Source organism: Protopterus annectens, chromosome 11.part0 (genome assembly GCF_019279795.1).
Source record: "Protopterus annectens isolate FY-2018-M chromosome 11.part0, PAN1.0, whole genome shotgun sequence".
NCBI lineage: Eukaryota > Metazoa > Chordata > Ceratodontiformes > Protopteridae > Protopterus > Protopterus annectens.
The window spans coordinates 838,339,496-838,364,706 of record NC_056745.1 but is presented as its reverse complement, the minus strand read 5'-3'; the positions used below and the strand labels follow the sequence as shown (position 1 = coordinate 838,364,706).

Here is a 25,211-nt window from a genome sequence, read left to right as displayed (position 1 = left end):
AGCTCACTTTTGTCAAAGAACAAAGCTACAGCAGCGGAGGTATTGAAGGTACTAGGTTTGATGGCGGCAGCAATCCTGGCTATACCACTCGCAAGGATGCATATGCAAATTCTTCAATGGCTCCTCTTCGCTCAGTGGTCTTACCAGGAACTACCGATTCACCACATGATTCTTATCACGGATTCTTGCAGGAGAGACCTTCGATGGTGGTTGACATCTCTTCATGTCACAATCGGAAGATCTTTTGTCCCCCCCCCCCCAGTAGCCACTGTGACCACAGACGCTTCCCTGATAGGGTGGGGGGGGGGGCATTTTCAGGGAAAGACTGCCCAAGGCACATGGACAGATCAAGAATCACATCTGCACATCAATGTTCTAGAGTTGAGAGGAGTACTTCTGGCGTTGCAGTACTTTCAGGACTCTCTCCCTCTAGGAACTATTGCATTTCAGACCGACAACATGTCAGTAGTCTGGTACTTGAACAAGCAGGGCGGAACCAAGTCTTACCCCCTTTGTCGAGAAGCCATCAGGGTCTGGCAATGGGCTGTGTCATCCCAGCATTTTCTGTTAGCAACGCACATCCCGGGGATATCCAACATGATAGCGGACAAGCTAAGCAGGGCAGTATTACTCCCTCACGAGTGGTCTCTCAAACAACAAGTTGCGGAGTTGATTTTCCACAAATGGGGCCAGCCTTGCTGCGACCTTTTTGCCAGCCACATCAATTCAAAATGCAGAAGCTACTTTGCCCTAATACCACCTCCCGGTCATCCCGTGAGAGATGCACTTTTACATGATTGGCCCCCGGGTCTTCTTTATGCATTTCCACCCTTCCCATTAATACCCAGATTTTTACAGAAAGCAAAATCGCTGGGAAGGACTGTTATACTCATAGCCCCCTACTGGCCTCGACAAATTTGGTTTCCATTTCTCCACCATCATCTGTTGGAAGATCCATGGATCCTGGACCCAGTTCCGGACCTTCTGACTCACCCGTCAGGGGACCTTCATCCTTCACTGCAGTCCCTGAGACTGACTGCTTGGCTAATCCACTTCCCCTAATTGCCAGGCTTCATTCAATTTCAGAAGATACAAGGCAGATTCTCTTGCCTTCTCACAAGCCATCTACCAGGAAATTATATGGCAATAAATGGAAAAGGTTCTCAATCTGGGCCAACGCACAGAACATTGACCCTTTCTGAGCTTCGCTTTCGTAGATTTTGGAATTTTTGACAAAAATTTTTAAGGAAGGGGCAGCAGCTGCTACAGTTCGAGTTCAGTTAGCTGCTATCTCTAATTTTCACCTTGGTCTTGGTGGCTCAAATATTATGAGCCATAAATTATCTAAAACCTTCCTTAAAGGCATTCTTCATATGAGAACTCCCGATCAAAACTCCCTTTTCTCCCTGGAATTTAAACCTTATGCTGTCTCAGATTATTCTTCCTCCTTTTGGACCAGCATTTTCTTGTGATCTAAAATTTTTATCTTGGAAAACAATATTTCTTGTAGCAATTACGCCTGCCCGCAGAGTGTCAGAACTTCAAGCATTATCTATCAGACCACCCTACATGATTTTCTGTGCTGATAGAGTATCTCTCAGAACAAACCTCTCATTTTTACCTAAAGTCTGTTCTGAGTCAAATATCAATCAGATCATTGAACTGCCAGTCTTTTTTCCCAACCACTCTAGCAAATTGGAATATATGCTGCACAAACGTGATGTTCACAGACAGCTCAGATTTTATCTTGACAGAACTAAGGATATTAGGAAATCAGACCAACTTTTTGTATCCTTCTCAGAAGCAAGAAAAGGCAATCCAGTGGCTAAAACAAACTTATCTAAATGGTTATCCAATTGTATATCCTTTGTTTATGAAAATGCGAGCATGCATGCACAAACCAAAAGCTCATTCTACCAGAGCTGTCTGCCTTTCAAGCTAAATTGCCCCCTTGACAATATTTGCGCTGCAGCCACTTGGTCTAAGCCTCATACCTTTATCACTCATTACAAAGTAGATAAGGCTTCAAGGGACAGGTCTTCCTTTGGTTCTACGGTACTGAAGAACATACTCCCATGAGCCTCCCAGGGTTGAGGGTGCTAGGGACGCTACCCATCAATGAGAATAAATGGCGAGATTTAACAACTTCACATATAGAAGTTATGTACTTACCATAACATTCCATGTGAGTTGTTTATCTCGCCTTTATTCTCACGTCCCTCCATCCTTACCCCTTTTGGCTGACTGTTGACTTAGAGGCTAGTACCAGCCTGGTTATTCAATATTTCTTCTTGCCGTTTGGGAAGAGTTCTTCGTAGATATACATAAGAGAGTATGTACATGTTTGTATATTTGTATATACTGTTATTCACAGCAAACAAGATCTGAGGTAATTCCAGCAGTACATTGTGAGTTAAGGGGCTTGGCCTCGAGCTACTGGCAAACCTTGAGCTTGCCATCGGCCGTGTCGGAGCCGAGGATCAGCTCTGAACCCATCAGTGAGAATAAAGGCGAGATAAACAACTCACATGGAACATTATGGTAAGTACATAACTTCTATTTTTTTGTTACAGTCAAGCAGTAATCAAGCCATCTTACATTAAGAAAGGCTCCCCAGCACCCTTATGGTAAAAAAGTTTGGATCCAGGCTTGTCTGAGCTGGGGATTGCTGGAGGAAAGTTCATTGTATACTTTCCTATTGGTAGATTAGATTAAAACTGTAAGTTCACCTGTATTTAGCCCTTGTGTTTGCTCATTACTGAGCATCGTGCAACGGGGGTTAGCAGTGCCCTTTATAGATGCAAACACAATTTTTCCCTAGACAACTGTCAGTGGAATCCTCACAAGGTTTTCTGTTGCACTAAATGTAGCTTAGTTGAGTGCTGAGCAGCATTGTCACACCTATCATCGACAATACTCAGTTTAACAACACTTGATAATCCTAGTGCAAAAATTGGTCAGTGTAGCCCACTCCTTTCCCTAATAGCTTGATAGTCCTTGCACAAAAGCTGGTCAGTCTAGCCCACTCTTTTCCCTAATAACTCGTACGGTAAAAAACTGTTATAATGGACAGTTTCCCACCATTTCTCTGGCCAGCCTGAGTGACATGGGAATACTGAGTCAATGTACAAATTCCCTCATGTATACTGACAACTATTTACTCCTACAGCAAACAAATACCCTATTTGAGAGATGTAACGCACTATGAAATTGAAATCACTTCTGTCATGTAACAAACCAGATGCCAAACAGGTTGTTTGTATACACTCTTCACCTCTAAGACAAACTAAAGACATGACACATAGACCCACATATGTGAAGGTACTTACTAGAAGTCTACCAAAAGTTCAGAGACTTCCCAAATGTAAACAAAGTGCACACATTTTTACGCAAATAAATACCACTACAAATAATAACACATACATATGTGTCTCAACAAATAAGCCCGTAAAGCAAAACACCCCTAAACCAAATGTCCTGGTCATAGGTGACTCCATAGTGAAACACACAGATGTTCCTCTCACCAGGCTGGACAAGGAGAAGGTCACGGTCAGCTGCCTGTCAAGTGCCAAGATTCATCAGATCAAGCATGCACTCGAGTCACTCAACAGGAAGTACCGTTACATACTTAAATATTTCAGGCAGAGACATTAATGCCATTCTGCCTGCCTGCCAATATACCAAAACACTTGTTCTCATAATAAGTGGTCCAGGCTGTTCTTAAAAATATGTAAACTAGTACTTGCTTTACTATAACTTGGTAGTCTCTTCCATGCATCAGCTGCTTTTAGAGAACCAATTAGCACACTTCTCAGTCCTATAGAATCCTCCACATAGGTTGTCTGGTGATTCTCTAGTACTTTTTGATAACCCTAAACATTGCCAGAGATAGTTGTCTCTAAATGTCCTATGTACCAGAATGTCTCCTCTTAAATGTCTATAAGAGGCACTTTACAAGTTCAGTTATTTTAGTCCTTCATAATAACTTAAATTTTCACATCCATGGATGCCCCTGGTATGTTTCCGCTGTACTTTTTTCCAGTTTACTCATGCTTGTTTTCTTATAAGGTTTCCACATTGTTATTCCATACTTAAGTTTGGGTCTAATATAACTAACAATTACGTCATCATTTCTCAATTCCTAGACTTTATAAATCTTTTTATACAACCAGTAGTTCTATATCATTAACCAAGTGGTTAATATGATTAGAAAAACTCAAAGCTGGATCTATACATATACCCAGGTTGTTAAATTAATCTGTAGTTTCAATCACTGCATGCTGTATTAAATATTCACCTTTAAGTTTGTCTCCCAAATCTCATATGCCTAGTTTTTGATGTATTTATCAGTATATTATTCTGCTTGCCAAAATAGTCAGTTTAGTCAAGTTCTTTTGCAGACATGCCTTATCTGAAACACATGTAATCAGTTTACCCAGTTTCATATAAACTGTAGAACATTTCAGATGAAAAAGTTAGGTCTGAAAGACTATCTAAACAACTACAGGTCTAGGAGAGAGCCCTGTAGGATACCCTGAGTGTAACCAAGAATTTCACCTGTCCAATTGCTGTATGGTACTTGCCATGTCCTATTTGTAAGCCGTGCCGCTAGCCATCTTATCAAGAGTACATCAATACCTAGTTGTTCTAATTTATTGTGTTTTATATATGACCCTGCCAAATGCTGAAGTTAAACCTATATAAATTACATCACACCACAATTTTTCATTAATAGCTGTTATTTTGTTATAGAACATCATGTTATAGGTGGTAATAGATCTATTTTCAACATATGCATGCTTATACATGGTTTCAAGTCCCAACCTATCCAGTTCTGATAATAACTTACCAATATTACCTTCTCCATTGTTTTTCCACAACATGGAAGTAGACTCAATGGTGTATATAACTCTGGATTTGTCCTATTCCCCTTTCCTTTAAGGATAGGTTTAATAAATGCATGTCTCCAATCTTGAGGAATCTCCCCATATTTATATGACCTAGTAAATAATAGATATAATGGTACTGTAAGTTTTTGCTGAAGTGTTTTCAGGTCATTACTACTAATTCTGTCTTCTCCCTGTGCTTTGTTTGGATGCAGTTTGCACAATTCTTTTTCAATATAATCTAATTTGATTCCATTTTGTGTGGTTACCTGGATGCCACTAGGACAACTTATCACTCTCTCTTTGTGACGCCAAACTGTTTTGCGTAAGATTTTGTGAATATTTCTATAAATCTGTTGTGTCTGAGAATAAATTTTAGAATCTCCACACAGTTTGTCAGTTTGTATGTCTTTACTCCTTCCACATCTTATGTGCCTATAAAAAGGTTTCGTATTATGCTTAATACAGTACTCGGTCATAGTACATGTTGGGGTGAATGACTTGAGACTTACCTCTCTGGACTGTATGAAGAGAGACATGAATGATCTCTCAGACTATGCATCCCAGGCAGGAATGACCCTAACCCTAAGCAGCATTCTACCATCTCCCTGGATGATGCCACTGTATGAACAAAAAAATAAATAATGGACTTCAACAATTGGCTTAACTTCTGGTTGTCAGTCCAGAGGGATCCAGTATCTGTCAGCCTGGGATGACATGGTCGATAGGCCACACTGCTTTGCAAAAGATGGTCTGCACCTGTCTAGGCTTTCGGATACTGACAAAGGCGCTTGCCTCCCCAATAGTGACAATTTTACACAATGTCGAAATAACAAAATGTCCAACATAACAAAATCCACCGAGGCAAAATCAAGGATGTTCATCGTGCATACAGCTGCAGTCATAACAGATGGGTTCTCCTGCCGTCAGGCGGCGGTTTCTCGTCGGTCAATTCCAAAGTCTAGGTCCGCGGTTGTCGCCGCTTCTTCCCTGATGTCAGTGCGACAGGGTATAAAGGAACCAGCCGACGCCATTTTCTTCAGTCTTTCTTGCGAAGCAGAAGCATTCCAGCTCCTGAGATTACGAAAATTTGGAAACCAAGTCTTCTTGAAAAAACTTTTCTTGCCTCAGACCGATGTCAGACAAAGTTAATAATTGTATTTCTTGTGGGAAGCAAATACCGCATAAGGATTTCCATTCCTCTGTATACCTTGTTTAGGTGCTACATTCAACAAGCGCACCATTAAGTGTCGAGCGGAGTTCACCCAGCATTATTTTGGGAAAGCATTTAATTATATTATGCCTCTACTGACACCACACCTAAGCCAGGCTCCTCGCCCACACCCTGGCTACAGATGCCACTCTTGGCATTGAAACTCAGAATGTGGACAGGTCCACCTCCACTCAAGGTGTCTTCAGACCTTCCGCTTCTTTCTCCATCAAGGCTTTCACTAAGTCTAAAGCAGCCTTGCACTCTAAGAGACAAGCTACACAGGGCCCATCTACAGGCCCCATGCCTAAGAAACAGATGCTTAAAATGGCTGAGGATTTAATTACTCTTATCAGAGGTTCTCCGCCCCCACCGGACAAAAGGCCCAGAGTGGAGGAAGATTCCCCCTCTTCTGATCCGGGCTCCATTATTTCAGAGCACTCTGATGATCAGGAACATTCTTACTCCCCTTTTGAAGACTGATGCGGAGGAGTCCATCCCTTCTGTATCCCCCCTGCGGATTACTCATTTGGGGAAACTTTGCATACCTTAAGGGAACACTTCCACTGGGAAGGCCAAGATTATTCAGATTCCAAGAAAAGGCTTAGGGAATTTCTCTTGCTACCTCAGCACAGGCCTCTGGCTATACCTCCTGTCTTGGACATCCTAGATGATGTTTACTGGGAGGCCTGCGGACACTCTACCTCCAGCTCCAGTTAAGCCTGACAGGTACTACAGGGTTCCTGACTCACACCAATTTCTATACAAAAAGGTATATAGGGCCTTAAACTGTCAGTTCCATATGCTAAAATACCAACAGTTTTTGCTATCACAATTGAAAAGTAAAATGTCACAACCTGAACAACCAGACTTGAAGGAGTTGCAGGATTTGATGCATAGTGCAGAACAACTGCAAGCATACCTTACAATGTGGTTTTGATGCTCTAGAGGCCTCATGTAGAGCTGCTGTTACAGGATCAGTCATCATGCCTGGCTCAAGGAACAAGCCTTGCCTGATCATGTTAAAGCTAAATTACTGGCGACCCTCTTCAAAAGGATGTACTATTTGGTGCTAATGCTGAGGAAAATGGAGGAAAAGGCTAAATCAATGCAAACTGTGAAAGATTTTTTAGTAGAAATTGGCCTTCCAAAAGCTGGTCCTTTCCTGCCACGGACAGACCCCAAAGAGGCAGATACAGGCTCGAGGGGCAGAGGACAATCCCAAGGATCGTATGGAGGCAGACAATGGCAAGCTCCTACACAAAGAGGTGGTGAGAATTAAACTCGCAATCTTTCAGAAAGCAAACCCAATAACTTTCCCCTTTGCATGCCAACCAAGTCTCAAATGGCAGCCCCCTTAGGAGGAAAGCTGGCATTATTTTCAAAAAATTGGCATATTGTCACAAAGGACAAATGGATCCTGGACATTATAAACAGCGGCTACAAATTCCATTTTCACACCCTTCCAAAAATGAGGGGCATGCCAAACCTGCCACACAATCAAAGGGCAGAGGCACAAAGGCAAATTACAGATCTCATAAACATGAAAGCTATTCAAGAGGTACCCTACGCATCTAACAAGGTCAAGGTTTTTATTCCAGGCTATTTCTGGTACCAAGGAAGGAAAAGATTGGAGACCTATTTTGGACCTATCCATCCTAAACAAAATTCAAGATGCTCACTCTACAGCAACTTCTTCCCATGCTGGGCAAGGAGTCTTGGCTGGTAACATTGGACCTCAAGGAGGCATACCTGCATGTCCCAATCAGACAAAATTGCAGAAGGTACCTCAGATTTCTTGCACGTTCAACCCATTATCAATTCTCTGCATTGCCCTTTGGCTTATCTACTAGAGTATTCACGAAATGCCTGGCATCAGTAATTGCCTACTGCAGACTTCAAGGGATACAAATATACCCCTATTTGGATGACTGCCTGATCCAAGCGGACAGTAAGTACATTCTTCTGAAACATCTGGCTTATGTAATAATGTTGTTGAACTCTCTGGGATACACAGTCAACAAAAAGAAATCAAGGCTAATACCCTCTCGGAAGATAATTTTCCTGGGTGCCAATTTAGACACAAACACCCAGATGGCCTACCTCACGCCAGAGAAGCAGGGGCAACTAATTCAATACTTCAGAGCACTAGCAAATTGCACCAGGCTGACTGCAAGGAAAATCCTGCAGGCTCTGGGATTCATGGCATCTTGCATCTTACTAAACCCATGTGCAAAGCTGCATATGAGGAAACTACAATGGTACCTGAAAAACATATGGTCTCAACACAGCCACAGTTTGGAAACAATGATACCACTAATTCCATGTCTGCAAAAGGAATTTCTGTGGTGGGCTCAAGCATGTCAAGCAAACACAGGTCTCCCATTCAGCAAGCCTCAAGCAAATCAAGTCATCACAACAGACGCCTCGGACTACGCCTGGGGGGGCGCACATGACAGATTGGTGCATTCAGGGCAAATGGTCCCAAAAAGAAAAGCACCTTCACATCAATCAAAAGGAAATGCTAGCAGTAATAAATGCTATAATAGCGTTCAAGGACTTTCTACAACCAGGTCAACTATTGATAAGAACGGACAACACCACAGTTATGTGGTACATAAACAAACAGGGAGGAACATATTCTTACCCCCTATGCAGACTGGCCATGTCACTTTGGAACATAGCCATGGACTTTCAAATGGAACTACAAGCACAGTACTTGCCAGGCAAGGAAAACATGCTGGCAGACAACCTAAGCAGGAGTATGACAGATCCACACGAGTGGAAATTGCATCCAAAAGTTTTTACAGAAATAATCCAAGAATGGGGAAGGCCAGACATAGATCTCTTTACCTTCCACAAAAATCACCAATTGACAAAATTCTGCTCAAGGATTTTCCATCTCTCTTTCAGTTGGACATCAATGACAGTGTATTCCTCTGCTGCCCAAAGTCCTATTGAAAACCAGAGCAGACAGACCAAAGATGATTCTCATTGCTCCGGACTGGCCAAGGCAACCCTGATGCATTCCCCACCATGGACCCTGCCTCTAATGCCTCTTCTTCTGACTCAGCACAGCTTCAAAACTCTTTACAGCCAGCTAAACATGGAAGATTCCTTAGCATCACAACAGGCCCTACTCTCCAAGGAGGTGCAGGATGTCATTTTGGAGGCCAGAAGGCCATCAACTAGAAAAGCTTACTCCAAAATGGAAACGGTTTTGTGTCTGGAATGAGAAAAGGGCCAGGATCCTGGAAATCTGAATTTACCTCAAATACTACAATATTTGGCTGAGCTGCTAAGCAGTAGACTTTCATTCTCCTCCATCAAAATCCATGCCTCAGCCATTTCTGCAGAATACAACACTGATCCACCTTTATTCTCTCACCCTCTTTTAAGACAGTTCCTCAGAGGGGCTAAGAATCTAAGACCTCCAAGGAAACAACCAATACCTGCTTGGGATCTTAATTTCATTCTGGAAAATTGACCTTGCCTCCCTTTGAGCCAGCTGCCTCATCAGATTTGCAATATTTGTCCTGGAAAACAGCTTTCCTTCTGGCTATCACCTCAGCTTGTAGAGTTTCAGAACTACAGGCTCTCATGGCTGTCCAGCCTTTTATCATCTTCCATCAGGACAGAGTTTCCTTACGAACCAATCCGTCCTTTATGCCTAAAGTGGTATCCAGGGTAGCTTTAAATCAGGCCATACATTTACCTACTTTTTATCCTAATCCTCAAAACAAAGGGAAGAGATTGCTACATTCCTTGGACATCCTCAGACAACTGCGTTATTATTTGGACAGAACAAAGCCTTTCAGGAAATCAGAACAGCTCTTTGTGTCCTATGCTGTAGGAGCTCAAAGAAAGCCAATTTCCAAACAGACAATCTCAAAATAGATAGCCCACTGCATACTCCTTTCATGGCAAAACTGTACCTACAGGCATTAGAACTCATTCCACCAGGGCCACAGCCACCTCTGCAGCTTTCCTCAGAGGAGTTCCTACCAAGGATATTTTGGAAGCAGCCACTTGGAGTTCATACCTTCTCCAAGCACTACAACCTACCATTATACTCCAAATCCAGAGCAGGCTTTGCCACTGCAGTCTTGCAGGGCATTTTGGCTCCTTCTAGTTCCTCCTAGTGCCTACCACCCCTTTCTTAGCTTTGGGATTCTACCCATCTGTTATGACTGCAGCTGTATGAACATAGTACAGTTTTGTACCTACCATAGATGTAGATGTTCAAGTGCTAATACAGCTGCAGTGCACTCCTCCATCCCTCTTGAACAGGCCTATAGGCTAACACATCCTCATACAACCTGATTGGGGTATTCATTTATGATGTATTTGCTTGCAACTACTGTATTTTGATTATATTGCACTGCATTATTACACAAATTTATGTATTGCCTTCCTTCTGGGGGCACCTGACATCTGGGGCAAGAAAAACTGAAGAAAATGGTGTTGGCTGGTTCCTTTATACCCTGACATCAGGGAAGAAGCGACGACAACCGGACCTAGACTTTGGAATTCGGCCGACTGAGGACCCGCCTGATGGCAGGAGAACCCATCTGTTATGACTGCAGCTGTATTAGCACTCGAACATCTACATTTATGGTAGGTACAAAACTGTACTTTCTGCTGCTTAATGCTAGATGTCTAGACATGAACTGCACTCCCTGGAAGCACTCTTCACCTTGGAAGATGCTGACATCTGTAGAGTCACTGAGACATCGTGGTTCAAGGCTGCGGAGATCACCCTGACCGTGCAAGGCTGCAATTCCATCCACATGTTCAGACCTCAGAATGAGTGTGAAAAAAAACAAAGGTGGAGGGGTATCCATCTTCATTAAAGCCAAGTATATCTCAAGTCTGGTCAAACAGTATGACTCTGTCTAACTACTCCATGTCCAATTAACTCTATGCAAAATATCCTACCACATCATTGCTAGCTATAGGTCCCCTGTCATGAACCAAGAAAAGCACACCACCTACCTGGACTTACTGGAATCACTCTCCATAAAGCCCAAGAACTTAGTCATGAGTGATTTCAGCTATCCTTCCATCAACTGGGTGACATATACGAGAGCAAACACACTCACCCGGAGGCTCTTGGACTTTGTTAATCCAAATGCTCTGGAACAGATTGTCTGCACATCTGTTAAGGGGCTCAAATGCCCTAGACATAGTACTCACCAACATTGGGATTCACTTCACTCCTCCTTGTGTGATGCCTTTCCTGGTAAGGTTGGACCATAAAACTGTCTCATTCGAAGTAACTATTGGACCTGACACCCCCAAAGGAGCAAAAAAATTGAAAAACTTTTCCACAGCTAACTTCAGACTAAGCAGTGGTATACAAAGTTTTATACCCCTTGCAATCACAGACAGCAGTGACTCCAGTGCGGAGGTGTACTCAGATTCCTTGTAGAAACACTTAAGCAGCTGTATAGACGCTGCTGTACCTGACTGGATCAAAACCAGGTCCTCCTGAAAAACCAGCTATCTTGGTGGACCGCAAGTATAAACAGGTTATGTAACAAGAAGAGGAAATTGATGTCTAAGAATAAAAGAGAACTGACTCAGCAGAGGAAGAATTCCCTTCTCAGCTTGAAACGAGCAAACCAGAAAGCTTGTAAAGTCCTCGAAAGCTAAGTATGATGATAAAATAGTCGCAAGCTAAGGATAATCCTAAGGCATTCTTTAATTATGTCTGAAACCTAAAAGAGAATGCCCAGCTTTGTGCAGAACTGGTAATAAATGGTACCACTCATACTGCACCAGAGGAAATTGCCAACCTGTTAGCTGAGAGATTTGGAGCAGACCTGTCACCCCCCTGGCTGCACCAGCCACACCTCAAAGCATATCCAACACCAGTCCTTTTCGTAGTATCTCTAGAGATTAGGTCTTATCTGTGCCTTCAAGGCCAAAACACAGATAGATAACATCCCAGGATGCTTATTAAGCAATCTAAAAAGGACCTATCAGACCCATTTAGTGGTCTCTCTAACCATAGTCTGAAAACTGGCTTTGTTCCAGCAGAGTGGAGAACAGCAACAGTAATCCCTTAGCAGAAAGGGGGTCCATCAACAGACCTTCTGAACTATAGACCCATAAGTCTAACCAGTCTCATCTGCAAGGCCATGGAAATAATCATAGTGGACCAATAAAGAACAAAGGATTATTTGTTGTTAAATAAAGTTATAGTGGAGAACTGTAAAAAGAATCTTAAGTATGGCATGGATTGACTACAAAAAAGGTATTTGATAGTATTCCACAATAACAGATAAAAGAGTGGTTAAAAATGTATAAGATACACCCTACACTGATTGACTACATTACAGTAACCATGAAACAATGGCAGACCACTTTGTAATTAAGCCATGATAAAGGACAGGTGGTTATCCCAGAGATAAAAATTCAAAGGGGGATATTCCAGGGTGACTCTCTGTCACCGTTAATATTCTGTGTTGCCATTCACCCATTAAACTTGGATTTATAAAGTCCAGGAACCTCTGGGTGAGTTTGTTTGCTCTCGTATATGTCACCCATTTGATGGTGTCTGTGGGATACCGGATACAAATCAGATCCGAGCCGGCAACCTTACTAGCATCTGCTTCTAGCTCCAAGCTCCTCCCCTTACCCATAATACACCTGCACTACCTTCCAACCCCCAAATCTCGTTTGCCGCAACTAACTGAACCATTCTGATCTCCAAAGCTCCAGGTTGTAAGTGGGTGTAAAACTCTTTAAAAAAGTCTATTTTTTTTTCTCTTCTAACTTTAGGTAGTGATAGTGTAGGTTCCCCTTTCTCCTCCCCTCACTTGGTCCGTTGAGTTTTCTAAATTTAGAGTTGTTAGCTTAGTTTTAGAGTAGTTGGTGTATGTGTTTGCTTCCCCTCCCCCCCCTCAGTGTGTTCTGTGTGTTAGTGTGGTGAGTGGGTATTTCAGTGAGGAAAAAAAATAATACTGTTTTCTGTTATTTTTTCCACTGATACTATGGCTGATAAGCTATTTAAAAGATGCACTGAGTGTGGCCATAAGTTATCCCCTGCAGATGGCCACACTTTTTGTGTTATGTGCTTGGGTGTGGCCCATCTTAGTACAGATTGCTCTATATGCGCGGGGTTTAACCTGCGTGCCATCAAAGACAGGAATGGCAAGTTGGTCCTGAAAGGCCTTCTTCCCTCTTCTGAGACAGTTGCCTCATCTTCGGCTTCGGTCACAGCGGCTCCTGTGGCTGCCTCTCCTTCTTCTTTTCCCCTGGCTTCTCCTCCCTCCCAGGCTGGGACTCAACCTCCTGTGCAAAAGCCTGCGGAAGTGGAGCAGAAAAGGGGCAGAGAGAAGGAGAGAGAGTTGAAGTTGAGAGAGAAACGTAAGAGGTCTCCGGACCTCCCTTCACCGGTCAAGACACTTAGGGTCTGTGACTCCCCTTGGCTCCGATCTCCAAGATTTTCCCTGGAGCCGGAGGAGACGCACTGTGCATCTAGGGCCTCGGTGCCCCGACCCACAAGGTCGGAGTCCGTGGCCTTGTCGAGGTCCACCCGGTCTTTATCTGAAGTCAACATGGATAGAATGTTGAGGAGGCTCATTCGTACTCAAATCCAGATTGGGATCTTGCCAGCCCCCTCTCCCTCAGGAGTGGAGGAGCTTGCTTCCTTTTTTCCAACCGATTTCTCCTTCTCCAATCCGTCCACTGGGTTCGGAGTATTCGGATCCAAAGATGGCTTTAGTCACTGGGTTAGCGCCGACCGTACCTGCTTCCTCGACACCGACAGCTGCCTGGAGCATGTCTGATCCACTCAGCTTGGATTGGAGCTGGAGCTTAGGTGTTGGATCTGAGGGAGTGGAACTTTTTTCATTGGCTCCACCTTTGTCGGGCCAAGCTCCCTCCCTCAGAGCTCTGTCCACTTTGGGCCCGGCTCCGATTCTGTCTGATCCAGGGAGACCGGTCTCCTTATTGGTTCCACAGGAGGTTCGTTCTCCCTTGGCGTTCGACGTAGTAGAAAGGGTTCTCAATGCTGGATTGAAACCCCTGACTGTCCCCTCGGACTCTGGCCCAACCCCCTTGGCTGTCTCTACGATTCCCATCATTTTACCAGAGGGACAGCCCATGCTCGAGGAGCCTCAGACGGTTCCCCCTGAGGAGCAAGTGGCTTGCGAGTCCCCCATACGTGCAAGAGGAGGCACTTGGACTCCCCAAGTCCCTCACCGAGGATACAGACTTGGATGATGGGGAAGGTTCCCCCAGGTCACCTCCCGAGGATGTCTCCTTTGGAGACCTCATGGAAATCCATCGCCAGTGGGGAGGTTAGTCTGCCCCCAAACCACCTTCTGACGAGTCCATGTTCCTGGAGGCTTTCGGCACAGGGCCATCTACTTCCTGGGTGTCCCCTCCCGCAGATCCCTTGGTGGACCTGGTCACCCTGCAGGCATGGGAGGAGCCGGACATCTTGGAACCAATTCCCAAAAGGCCTGACAAGATTTTGAGTCCACCTTCTGATAGGCCGGCATGGAGCAAGGGCTCCCCCATAGACGCTATGGAGGAAGCAGCAGCCACAAAGAAGGAACTAGCCCAGGAGAGTTCCTCGGTTCATCCTCCTGACCGAGAGTCGTGGATGATGGGCCACCTGGGGAAGCGGGTTTATGCTTCAGCTGCCTTTTTTATTAGGGCGCTAAACTACCTGGCCCATGTCACGAGACTCTCATGAGACCTGGTAAAGGAGCTGAAGGTGTCTCCCCCCAAGTCCATGTCGCAGAATGACGGGGTCTTGTTCTCCGCAAGGATGGCCACTTTGAAAGCAGTCTCCAACACGTCCATGCGACTCCTGTCACATGCTACTGAAAGAGCGGCTAGGGCGGCAGGGTCCAATGTGTCCATGAGGCACAACGCCTGGCTCAGATTGTCAATTTTTGGAACCTTTCAAGGCATCCTTTACAAAAGCCCCTTATGACGGATCTACTCTTTTTGGTAAGACCGTCAAAGAGACGTTAGTCCAGAGTGAGAGGGACAGGAAGACACTGACACTGTCTGCTGTTGGGATCTGCTTCTCGAACCCTTAAAGGTCCTTTTCCTGGAACCAGGGAGGGCAAAAGAAGATGTGGTTCTGGAAGTCACAGTATTCCTGGGACACTCAGGGCTCTTCTTCCCCCAGAGGCAGTGGGGCACAGAATGGACACCGGCCCAGAGGCAGAGGGGGTTCCGAGGAATTTTGGGTCTTGAGAACCTTTCTCAGACTGACCCGGGCAGCAACCCTGAGGGGTGGCCCGACTGCTCTACTCTGGAGGCATTTGTGGGACGATTGTCCTTGCCCCTTGTGGCATGAGAGTCCATAACATCAGACCACTGGGTGCTTCAGATCATATCCAGAGGATACTCTGTCCCCTTTGTGGGTTCCCCCAAATCTCCCAAACACCTCCTGGGCATACCAGCCACGCAAAGGGAGGCAGCAGCACAGGAAATTTCCAAGCTGCTAGAAAAATGAGCCATCGAAACAGTCCCCCCACATCAGTCCAGATCGGGCTTCTACTTGAGGTTCTTTTTGGTGCCAAAGAAAACGGGGGGACTTAAGGCCCATTCTGGACCTTACTACCCTGAATCTGTCAATTGCCAAAGAGAAGTTCTGGATGGTCACACTACAGTCCATCATGCCTTACCTGCAAGAGAGCGACTGGATGTGCTCGTTAGACCTCCAGGATGCTTACTATCACATAAAAATGCACAGAAGCTCCAGGAGGTTCATCCGTTTCTGGCTAGGAGTCAATCATTGCCAATTTCGAGCCCAACCCTTTGGTCTCACCACAGCCCCCAGGATGTTCACCAAAGTGATGGCGGTGGTAGCTGCTGACCTGAGGCTTCAGGGGATTCAGGTCTATCCGTAACTGGACAATTGGCTCCTCACTGCTCCCACCAGGCATCTACTCTCCCAAACCCGGGGCTGTTTCTTGATCCTTGCCCTGCGTTTGGGGATCACAGTCAACACATTCAAATCACTCCTTGATCCTGTATAGGTGATAGACTACATTGGCGCAAGGATAGATACTTTACAGTGCAAAATCTTCTTGACCTCGGAGAGAGTACAAAACCTGAGGATGCATGTCTCTCTAATCTGCCATTCTCATCTCTCAATGGCGGAGTCAGTGTTGAGGGCCTTAGGTTCAATGTCTGTGACTATAACGCTTCTCCCATGTGCCCGGTTACATCTGAGAATTCTACAGTGGACTTTAGCTGTACAATGGTCTCTGTTGGAACTTCCATTGCCATATCCAGTACAACTCAGTCGAGTCTGTCAGTCGTCCCTCATATGGTGGATGTGTTCTTCGAACATTTTGGAGGGACGACCCTTTATTCAAGCCCCGGCCCAAGCCACAGTGACCATGGACGCCTCCCAACTCGGGTGGGGGGGCATTGTTCAGGCAGGACAGTCCAAGGCCTGTGGTCCCCTGTAGAGACTAGCTTGCACATAAATGTTCTAGAGATGAGGGCGGTCCGTTTAGCGCTGCAGGCCCTTCATGCCTTTCTTCCTGTGGGAATGATTGCAATTCAGTCAGACAACATGTCAGTGGTCTGGTATATTACCAAACAGGGAGGGACCAGATCTTTACCCCCTTTGTCGTGAGGCCATGAGAGTTTGGGAATGGGCAATCTCCGCCGGTCGCTTTCTCATCGCAACGCACATTCTGGGACAGTCCAGCATCCTAGCGGACAGGTTAAATCTGACTATTCTGATGCCTTACGAGTGGTCTCTGAATCTTTCATTAGCGGAACAGGTCTTCTGCAAGTGGGGTCAGCCTTGCTGCGATCTCTTCGCATCTCCTTCCAACGCGAAGTGCAGTGAGTTTTTCACATTGAACCCCCTGCCGGGGAGTCCCCCAGAGATGCTCTAGTACATGCTTGGCCTCCCGGTCTTCTGTATGCTTACCCTCCAGTACCTCTTATTCCGAGGTTTCTACAGAAAGCTCGTCGACTGGGGAGCAAAGTGATCTTCATTGCCCCGTTTTGGCCTCACCAGGTATGGTTTCCCTTCCTTTGGTCTCATCTTCTGGCTCTGCCTTGGGTCTTGGATCCCATTCAGTATCTGATTTCACACCCTTCGTGGGTTTCTCATCTGAATCTGGACAGTTTGAAGCTCACAGCTTGGCTGCTCCAGTTCCCCTGATTGCTAGGACTCATGGATTATCCTCTTCAGTTAGGTCTATTTTGGTGGCTGCAAGTCTTCAACCAGGAAGGTTTATTGCAGCAAGTGGAAATGTTTTCCTTTTGGGCCTCTCAAAGGAGTTTAGACCCCTTCACGGCTCCTGTTTCCGCCATTCTTGATTTTCTAGCTGATATTTTTCAACACAGAGCTAGTTCTTCTGCTTTCAAGGTTCAGTTGACTTCCATTTCTCATTTTCATGTGGGTGAGAAGTCTGCCTCTCTAGCCTCTTCCATACTGTGTAAAACCTTTATCAAAGGCACTTTTTTGTTACGCCCCCCCCCCCCCCCCCCAGTCAAGGATCCTGTTCCCCCATGGGACCTTACTATGGTTCTTTAAGCTTTGGTCGCTCCGCCTTTCGAACCTGATGCAACCGCAGATCTGAAATATTTATCTTGGAAAACAGCTGTTCTGGTGGGTTTACCTCTATCAAAAGGGTTTCAAAACTGCAGGCCTTGTCCATCAAAGTTCCTTATATCATTTTTCACAAAGATAGGGTTTCTCTTCGAACCAATCCATCCTTTCTTCCTAAGGTGGCATCACCAGTCAATATCAATCAGACCATCAATTTGCCTGTGTTCTTTCCTAATTTTACTAACAAGATGGAATACAAACTCCACCTGCTGCATGCTCATAGGCAGTTATGATTCTATTTACACAGGACAAAAAATTTCTGTAAATCTGATCAGTTGTTTGGTATCCTTCTATAAACCTTTTTTTGGGGAAACCTATCTCCAAGGTCACTATTGCTAGATGGCTTTCTTCATGCATCCTCCAGGTCTATAAGGACAGAGGCATTTCTCCTCTGGGTCAGGTGAGAGCTCATTCCACTAGATCAGTGGCTACGTCTGCGGCTTTTTGGTCTAGAGTTTCTTTGGATGATATTTGTTCTGCAGCTACTTGGCCCTCATCTCATACATTTATTTCTCATTACAAATTGGATTTGACTTCCAGAAGGAGAGCATCCTTTGGTTCCATGGTGCTCCGGAATATCCTTCCACGAGGGCCTCCCAGGCGTTTAGTAGCTGGGGACTCTGTCCCACAGGTTGAAGTCCAAATGAAGTAAACTATGTCAGATAAAGAAGTTATGTACTCACCATAACATTCCATCTGAGTAATTATTCTTCATTTGTCTTCAACCTTCCCTCCCTCCCTTCTTCCCCAGGACCTTGGCATATGAACAGCCTACGGGCTGCAGTTATAGGTCACAAATATTTTTTCAGGTCTGGTTATCAGTATAATATTCAGCAAACTTGATCTGGGGGTTGGCAGGTAGTGGAGGTGTATTATGGGTAGGAGGAGGAGCTCGGAGCAGATGCTAGTAAGGTTGCCGGCTCGGATCCGGTATCCCACAGGTTGAAGACAAATGAAGTAGAACTACTCAAATGGAACGTTATGGTGAGTACATAACTTCTTTTTTTGTAAAACTGAATTGGAAACAGTTACATACCTTGTTGCTGGTTGCGACACACTAATGGCAGAAGGACTTGTACTGAAAGGCATAATAATGTGATGAGACTGTTGCACTGGGGATTGTGCAAACATTATAGTATCAAAGTGGCTGAAAAACACTGGAAACATGAGCCACAAAGCATCATAGAAAATGAAGTTTATATCACATGAGATCACCCATTATCAGCAGTTCAAAAGATAGATGCTAGAAAACCTAATGTAATGGTCCAAGAAAAGAAGACAAAAGTAGCATTGATCATTGAAATCGCCATACCCTGTGACTACAGTGTCTTGCGTCCAGAGAGACGCAAAGTCATAAAATACCAGGATCTGCAAGCAGATAGATTGAAACAATACTAATTTCATGAACTTTAATTGTACTTTGACTTAGGAATGGGGTCCATTCCCATCATGGTATTAGAAACCCAAAAGATATGAAGAAATTAGAAAAGGCAAAGACTATCAACAAGGACATAGGTGACCTTCAAACTCTAGACCCAACCCAAACCCTGGATGAAGGTAAGACAGTGCATACCACCTATCTTGATCTGGCTTAGGCTTTTGACACAATCCCCTACTCAGGTATCATTGAAAAACTCTCTCAGTTAGGGATTATATTATATTATTGACTGGGGATGGTGCAAACATTATGGTATTGAAGTGGTTAAAAAACACTGGAAACATGAGCCACAAAGCATCTTAGAAAATGAAGTCTACATCACATGGGATTATCCATTACCAACAGTTCAAAAGATAGATGCTAGAAAACCAGATATAGTGGTCCATGAAAAGAAGACAAAAGTAGCATTTATCATTGAAATCACCACACCCAGTGACTAGAGTGTCTTGCGTACAGAGAAATATAAAGTCATAAATTATCAGGATTTGCAGGCAGAAACGAGAGCAATGTGAAAGAAAGATACCCAGATAGTTCCAATAGTAGTAGGAGCAACAGGTCTCATAAAAAAAATCTACAGTCATATTTAGATACGTTACCAATCCATGTAATTCCATATGAATTGCAGAAGGAGTCATTACTGGACACACTGCGGGTGCTGCAAACAGCACTTTTGGCTGACATCAAAGATTGAAATAGTACTAATTTCATGAACATTAATCATACTTCGACTTCGGAATGGGGTCCATTCCCATCATGGTATTAGAAATCCAAAATATTTGGAGAAATAAAAAAAAAATTAGGGATTAACCCTTATAGATAGGTAACCATTTGACTCACTAACAGAACACATACTGTCAAAGTTGGTGACTCCACCTCTGCCAGTAGACCCGTCACCAGTGGCTTACCATAAGGTTCTGTGCTGGGTCCTTTACTAGCTTCATCTCTGAAGTCCAGGCTAAATTAGACTGCTTTTGGCTTACCAAGTTCGCTGATTATTGCAAATTGGATGCAGTCATTGAATCCCCCAATGATGTTAACATACTACAGAACATACTACAGGAAGGGCTAACACAAATGACTGGTGCCAAAACCATGGTCTAAAACTAAATGCAAAAAAGTGCATTATTATCCCCTTTGGCAGTGTAGAATTCCCTACTAACTACAGTATTGACAACACCCCCTTAAGCTCAAACCCAGTGGTGCAAGACCTAAAACACAGGTAGATAGCAATCTGAACTTCAACCACCAAGTTTCCTCTGTGGTAAGGAAAGCATTCTACATTGCGTACCTCATAAGTAAGGGTATCGCATGCGTACCTCATAAGTAAGGGGCATCCGGGTCTAAAGATGTTATAGCCCCACTGTACTCGACCCTCATCAGACCACTAATAGAGTACAATGCTCCCTTTTGCACATACCTCAACAGACACCTTCAGCAGTTGGAGAGATCACAGAGGTTCCTCACCAAGAAAATACAGGGCCTGCAAACCATGACATACATGAATAGACTGACAGCCCTGTTACTGTACTCTGTATCGCATAGGCCGCTGAGAGGAGATTTGTGCCTGGCCTACAGGGCAGTCTTTGACCCTGCCTTGATGGATATGCTTCACATGCACAAATCTAACAGCACAAGAGTCAGTAACTGTAAGAATCTTAACCTAGCCTGTGGCATTAACAGAACATACTGGAGAGACAAATGTGCCCTCCAGAGACTGCTGTCCTCTGGAACAAGCTTCCAGTTCGCATGAAGCAGAGCCCGTCACTGACCCTATTCAAGCCCAACCTGAACAAATGGATGGGAGACTGTATATTCACCCCAGGGGTGGCACCCATATCTTTCTTGGAGGGGGAATTCAGTGTAGACCACAGACAAGCTCTGCAAAATATATTCACTTAATAAGAACAGATGGGGCAACTTGTGATTAACATCGCTAGGCTTGTAAGGGCTCTGGAGCCACTGGCCTAGTAACCTCCTATGAACTTATCTGGGATACATGGCCTCATGTGTCGCTGATTCCTGTAGCTAGGCATCAGCTATGGAAAATCCAGTGGTACTTTGAAAGATGTTTTGGAATCGGCATAATTAATTCCTCATCCAGGAAATTCCACTCCGCCCCTGTCTAAAAAGGGAATCTCAGTGCTGAATCTGTGCTTTCAGTCAGAACATAGGAGTACCCTTCAGGATCACCACCCAAACCAGATTCTGACCACAGATGCCTCAGACTTGGTTTGTGGAGCACACTCCTTCAGTCTTCAAGCTCAAGGAAATGGGAAAAAATTCAGAAAAAACACAAGTCTAAAGAAAATGATGGCTGTTCTCAAGGGCATCTGTGTGGTTTCAGGAGTTAGTCATTTACTCCCTTGTCCTTATAGCTGGTTTATGACTATATTTTTGCATCATTTTTATTTATATAGGCCTTGTTCCATAGATATTTCCTTTTTAGCTGTCGATGTGCAGGATTATATATCTGGAAGTCCTTGCTGGAAATGCCTTTTCAGACTCTCTTTCTTCCCTGATTGATCCTCTGTGTTCTCTGCTTGAGGTCACTCTCTTCTGTGCCTCAGTAGGTTATCCATTTTGGGGATAGCTGTCTCTTTCAACATCTAAATCACAGTCCTTTTCTCTACTTATAGCATCCACTCTCGCTACCATTTTACACTCTGTTGGTTTTGGCCGGTAGTTCACATTGTGCAAGACTTTTTCAATCTAGAGGGCATCCCCTGGATCTATCATCTCATAGCAGACTCATTTTTTTCTTCCTTCTGAGTAAGCAAAAAATCTTTATCAGTAATTTTTACAGGATTTTTTCCAAATGCTATTATGGACATTCCCTTCATTACTTTTGGAGAATATTGCACATTAACTTGATTAGTAGATTTTTTTAGGGTCTGCATCCAATCTTTGCTCAGCACGTCTTGTCCATCTGTGGCATAGCCTTAGTTCTGTCAGCTGACTTCAAAGGCTTTTGGGGTTGACAGCTGCCAGTTGACTTGTGCTCCTCTTCTACCTAAGTACCCAGAAGGGTTTAGCCCTCTTTCATCTGTAAATAGATATATTGATGACTTTTCCTGGCTTCAGAGCAGTATTCTTTCCTTGAACCGGCATGCTTTTCTTGCAGTTACCATATGCTGTGATTTTTTAGGTCTTGTCTTGTCACTGGAACATCAGGACTGGTGCCTTGGTGTCCCCTGGTGAAGGCGCAACAAACTCCTCACAAGCTGGACCTCCTCCATACCCCTTGCTGCTGTTGCTTTTCTCCAGATCTCACTGCAGCCATTCTGGCAATGATGCCTCCAAACAGCCCAAGTGTTTTATTTATTTTATTTTATTTATTTGTAAGTGCCTTTTGGAAAAGTTAAGTGCAAATTCTTTTGTAATTTTTTTCTTCAAGTATACACTTTTGTATTGTTTTTCTACAGACCAACCTTACTGATATCTAATTTTCCCTCCTTTTATGCTCGTTCTGCTCCCCCACACACACACTGGTATAAGGAGTTTATTTTGTGATTGTGGTAGTTTGTTGTTTTCCCCCAGTTTTTAAAATGTTTACCTCCTGCCACAGTTGTCAGGAACAGCTCGTCCTGCTGGTATGACTGTATTTTAAGTAATATAGGTTTTGGCTGCTTTCTTATGCCAAGTTTGGTGGATACACATGGTGTGCCTTTTCAACTGGCAAATTCTGCTGTGGAATACCAGTCCAGTTATATTTTGTAAAATTAATGCAACGTGTTCCTTCCAGTTTCTGTGTATAGCAGAAAGTTTCAAGTTTTTTCTGCATGCTGTCTGAGACTATTTTTTTAAGTAGTTCCTCTTGAGAAGCCTCATATTTAACAGTTCTTTCTCTCATTTTAACCTCTGATTTCTGCAGTTTTACTTTGAAATCCACTACTTGTTTTGCCATTGTCTGGTATCATTTACCAGCCATGTACCACTTCTTTCTTATAAAATCTGGTATAGAAAAGGTAAAATCTACTTTGAATGTCTGAGACTAAATATAAATTTAAAGTAGATTTAAATTTCTGAGACCAAATATCTGCAGTGTAAGGTAGATTTCAGTGATATATCTTAAAACATATATTTTTTTAATTCATCAGTTACTCTGGCAAACCTACTAGACAAAATCCTGTTTTCAGTGGTAACCTGGGAGCAGTTTCTGGATTAGTACTCAGGCACACAGCAGGCAAATACAAGCTGAGAGAATAGCATCCTGTACTACATGCTAAGATTAATAGTTTATAGCCTTAATGCTGTGCACTGACTGCTTGTTTTAAGATGCACTAAGCTTTTTTTTTTCCTTTTTATTTTACTTCACCTACGTATCAGTAGAGTGCAGTGGTTTTGAAGTCTTCATAGTGTATTACTTGTTTAAAATGCCATTTGTGTATTTTATGTTTTATGTGCAGTTTGAAAATGTTTTAAGGATTGTTGACTTGGTTATATATGAAACCATATGTAAAAATATGCTAATAAAAAAGGTAATCATCAAATTAGAGTATGCTAAAGCTATGTTTATCTTTAGTTATTTGATTAAGCAGACATTCATAATAAGTGCTGAAATTTTGGGTGCCCTTTAAAATTCTGAAGATTATAATAGTGATCCTTGAAATAACAAAACTGAAAGTGAGGATGTGGGGTTGAATATACATTAAGCCTGAGGATGGAGTATAGAATATTCCATTACTCAGAGGTAGTGATCTAGGAGTTACTATGCATGTGCAGCAGTGGAAGGAATAACAGTTTCAAAATTACTGTTTTTTTGGGATTGCAGTTTGTTCTGTGTGTCATAACTTGCAGAGTGGGAGGGGGGTGGCACTGATTTAAAAGTGTAACAGCAAAATTCAATGTTTTTTTTTAAATCACAGTTTATTGTTTTGAGTGTCACAACTAACCATTAACGTTTCTGAGAAAGCATAAATAACATTTAGTATCATTGTTCAATTAGTACATTGACTTGTTTTGCTTTAACAGAAATGGTGCAGAAGGAGGACATTGTGGTGGATGCCAGAGTTTACGTCTATGCCTTGGGATTAACTGATGCAATATTAAAGCCTGCCCAACTTCCTGTTTTAAAGGCTTGAACATGTTGGTTATTCTTTTGCTAATGGATTTCTGAATAGAACTGATTTACTTTGCAAACGTACTAATTTGTATTTAATACATGAGTTATATTATTACAGAAAATAAAGAATCGGATGTTTTAAAAAGTGTTGTGCACTAGCTTTGGTTGTTTAAGTATTATAGAAACTTTACATAATAATGGACTGTTACTTAGTAAGCATTTGAAACGGTACAAATAAACTTTATGACTGCAGATGCATCCTTGAAGGACATGTTTTGTCATTTGAAGGAAAATTGGAAATGTTCATAATTAGATCACAGCAGCAGTAAACTAAGTTACGTGGGATCTCCTGTCAAGAATCGGGTCAAGCCACTGCTCTGCACTACAGGTAAAGAATAAAATCAGTGACTATATCTCAAAAAGTTCAGAACTTTCTTGAAGCCAAAGAAGTGCATTTCTGTGTGGGCTTCAGGTGAACACTTAGTTATCCCCTCAGCAATGCTGGGTAGATAAGTTCCCCACTGAGGATTACCTTCCGCACCTATATTTTACAGAAAAATTATTTTATTCTGTCTAATCTGTTTTAGGACATTTCTGCCCCTTTGAATGTTGTCACAGATTTTTTTTCATTAGAGCTTACTTTTGCTGGCAGGCTTCTTTAAGGATTTTTTGTGTAAAATGGTGCTTTATATAAAAATCAACTTTTAACATTGATTTTTTTTTTTATTGGGGCTTATACTTTCGGCTTGGAAAGTGATCAGTGGTAACTTTTACTTTCTTGTTGTGATGCATGACCAACTTTCCTAAGCTCAGTTAACTGCTTCCTGGACACCCTTTCTTGGGTGTAAGCCAGTCCTGTGTCCTAGTGCAGATTGCCCTTTATTTTTGTATGAAAGATTTCTGTTTATGCTTAAACATATTGTGAAGGGGTCAGAGCAAGTATGTTTGAGTATCACAAAAACATTTTACCTCAAAAACTGCGTTTTTTAATCGGTAGGCATTACTGA

At 43.3% G+C, this 25,211-nt stretch overlaps 1 protein-coding gene across 4 annotated transcripts in view; it reads left to right on the top strand.

Annotated features, from left to right (window-relative positions):
* NUDT5 (nudix hydrolase 5) overlaps positions 1–24,349 on the top strand; it is a 623,744-nt gene extending 599,395 nt beyond the window's left edge. For all 4 annotated transcript variants that reach the window (XM_044088255.1, XM_044088256.1, XM_044088254.1 and 1 more), the window contains exon 11: positions 24,114–24,349. In XM_044088255.1, the coding sequence (XP_043944190.1) occupies positions 24,114–24,223 (110 nt within the window). In that variant the 3' untranslated portion in view covers positions 24,224–24,349. The remainder of the gene's footprint in view (positions 1–24,113) is intronic.
* Positions 24,350–25,211: the final 862 nt, after the last annotated feature.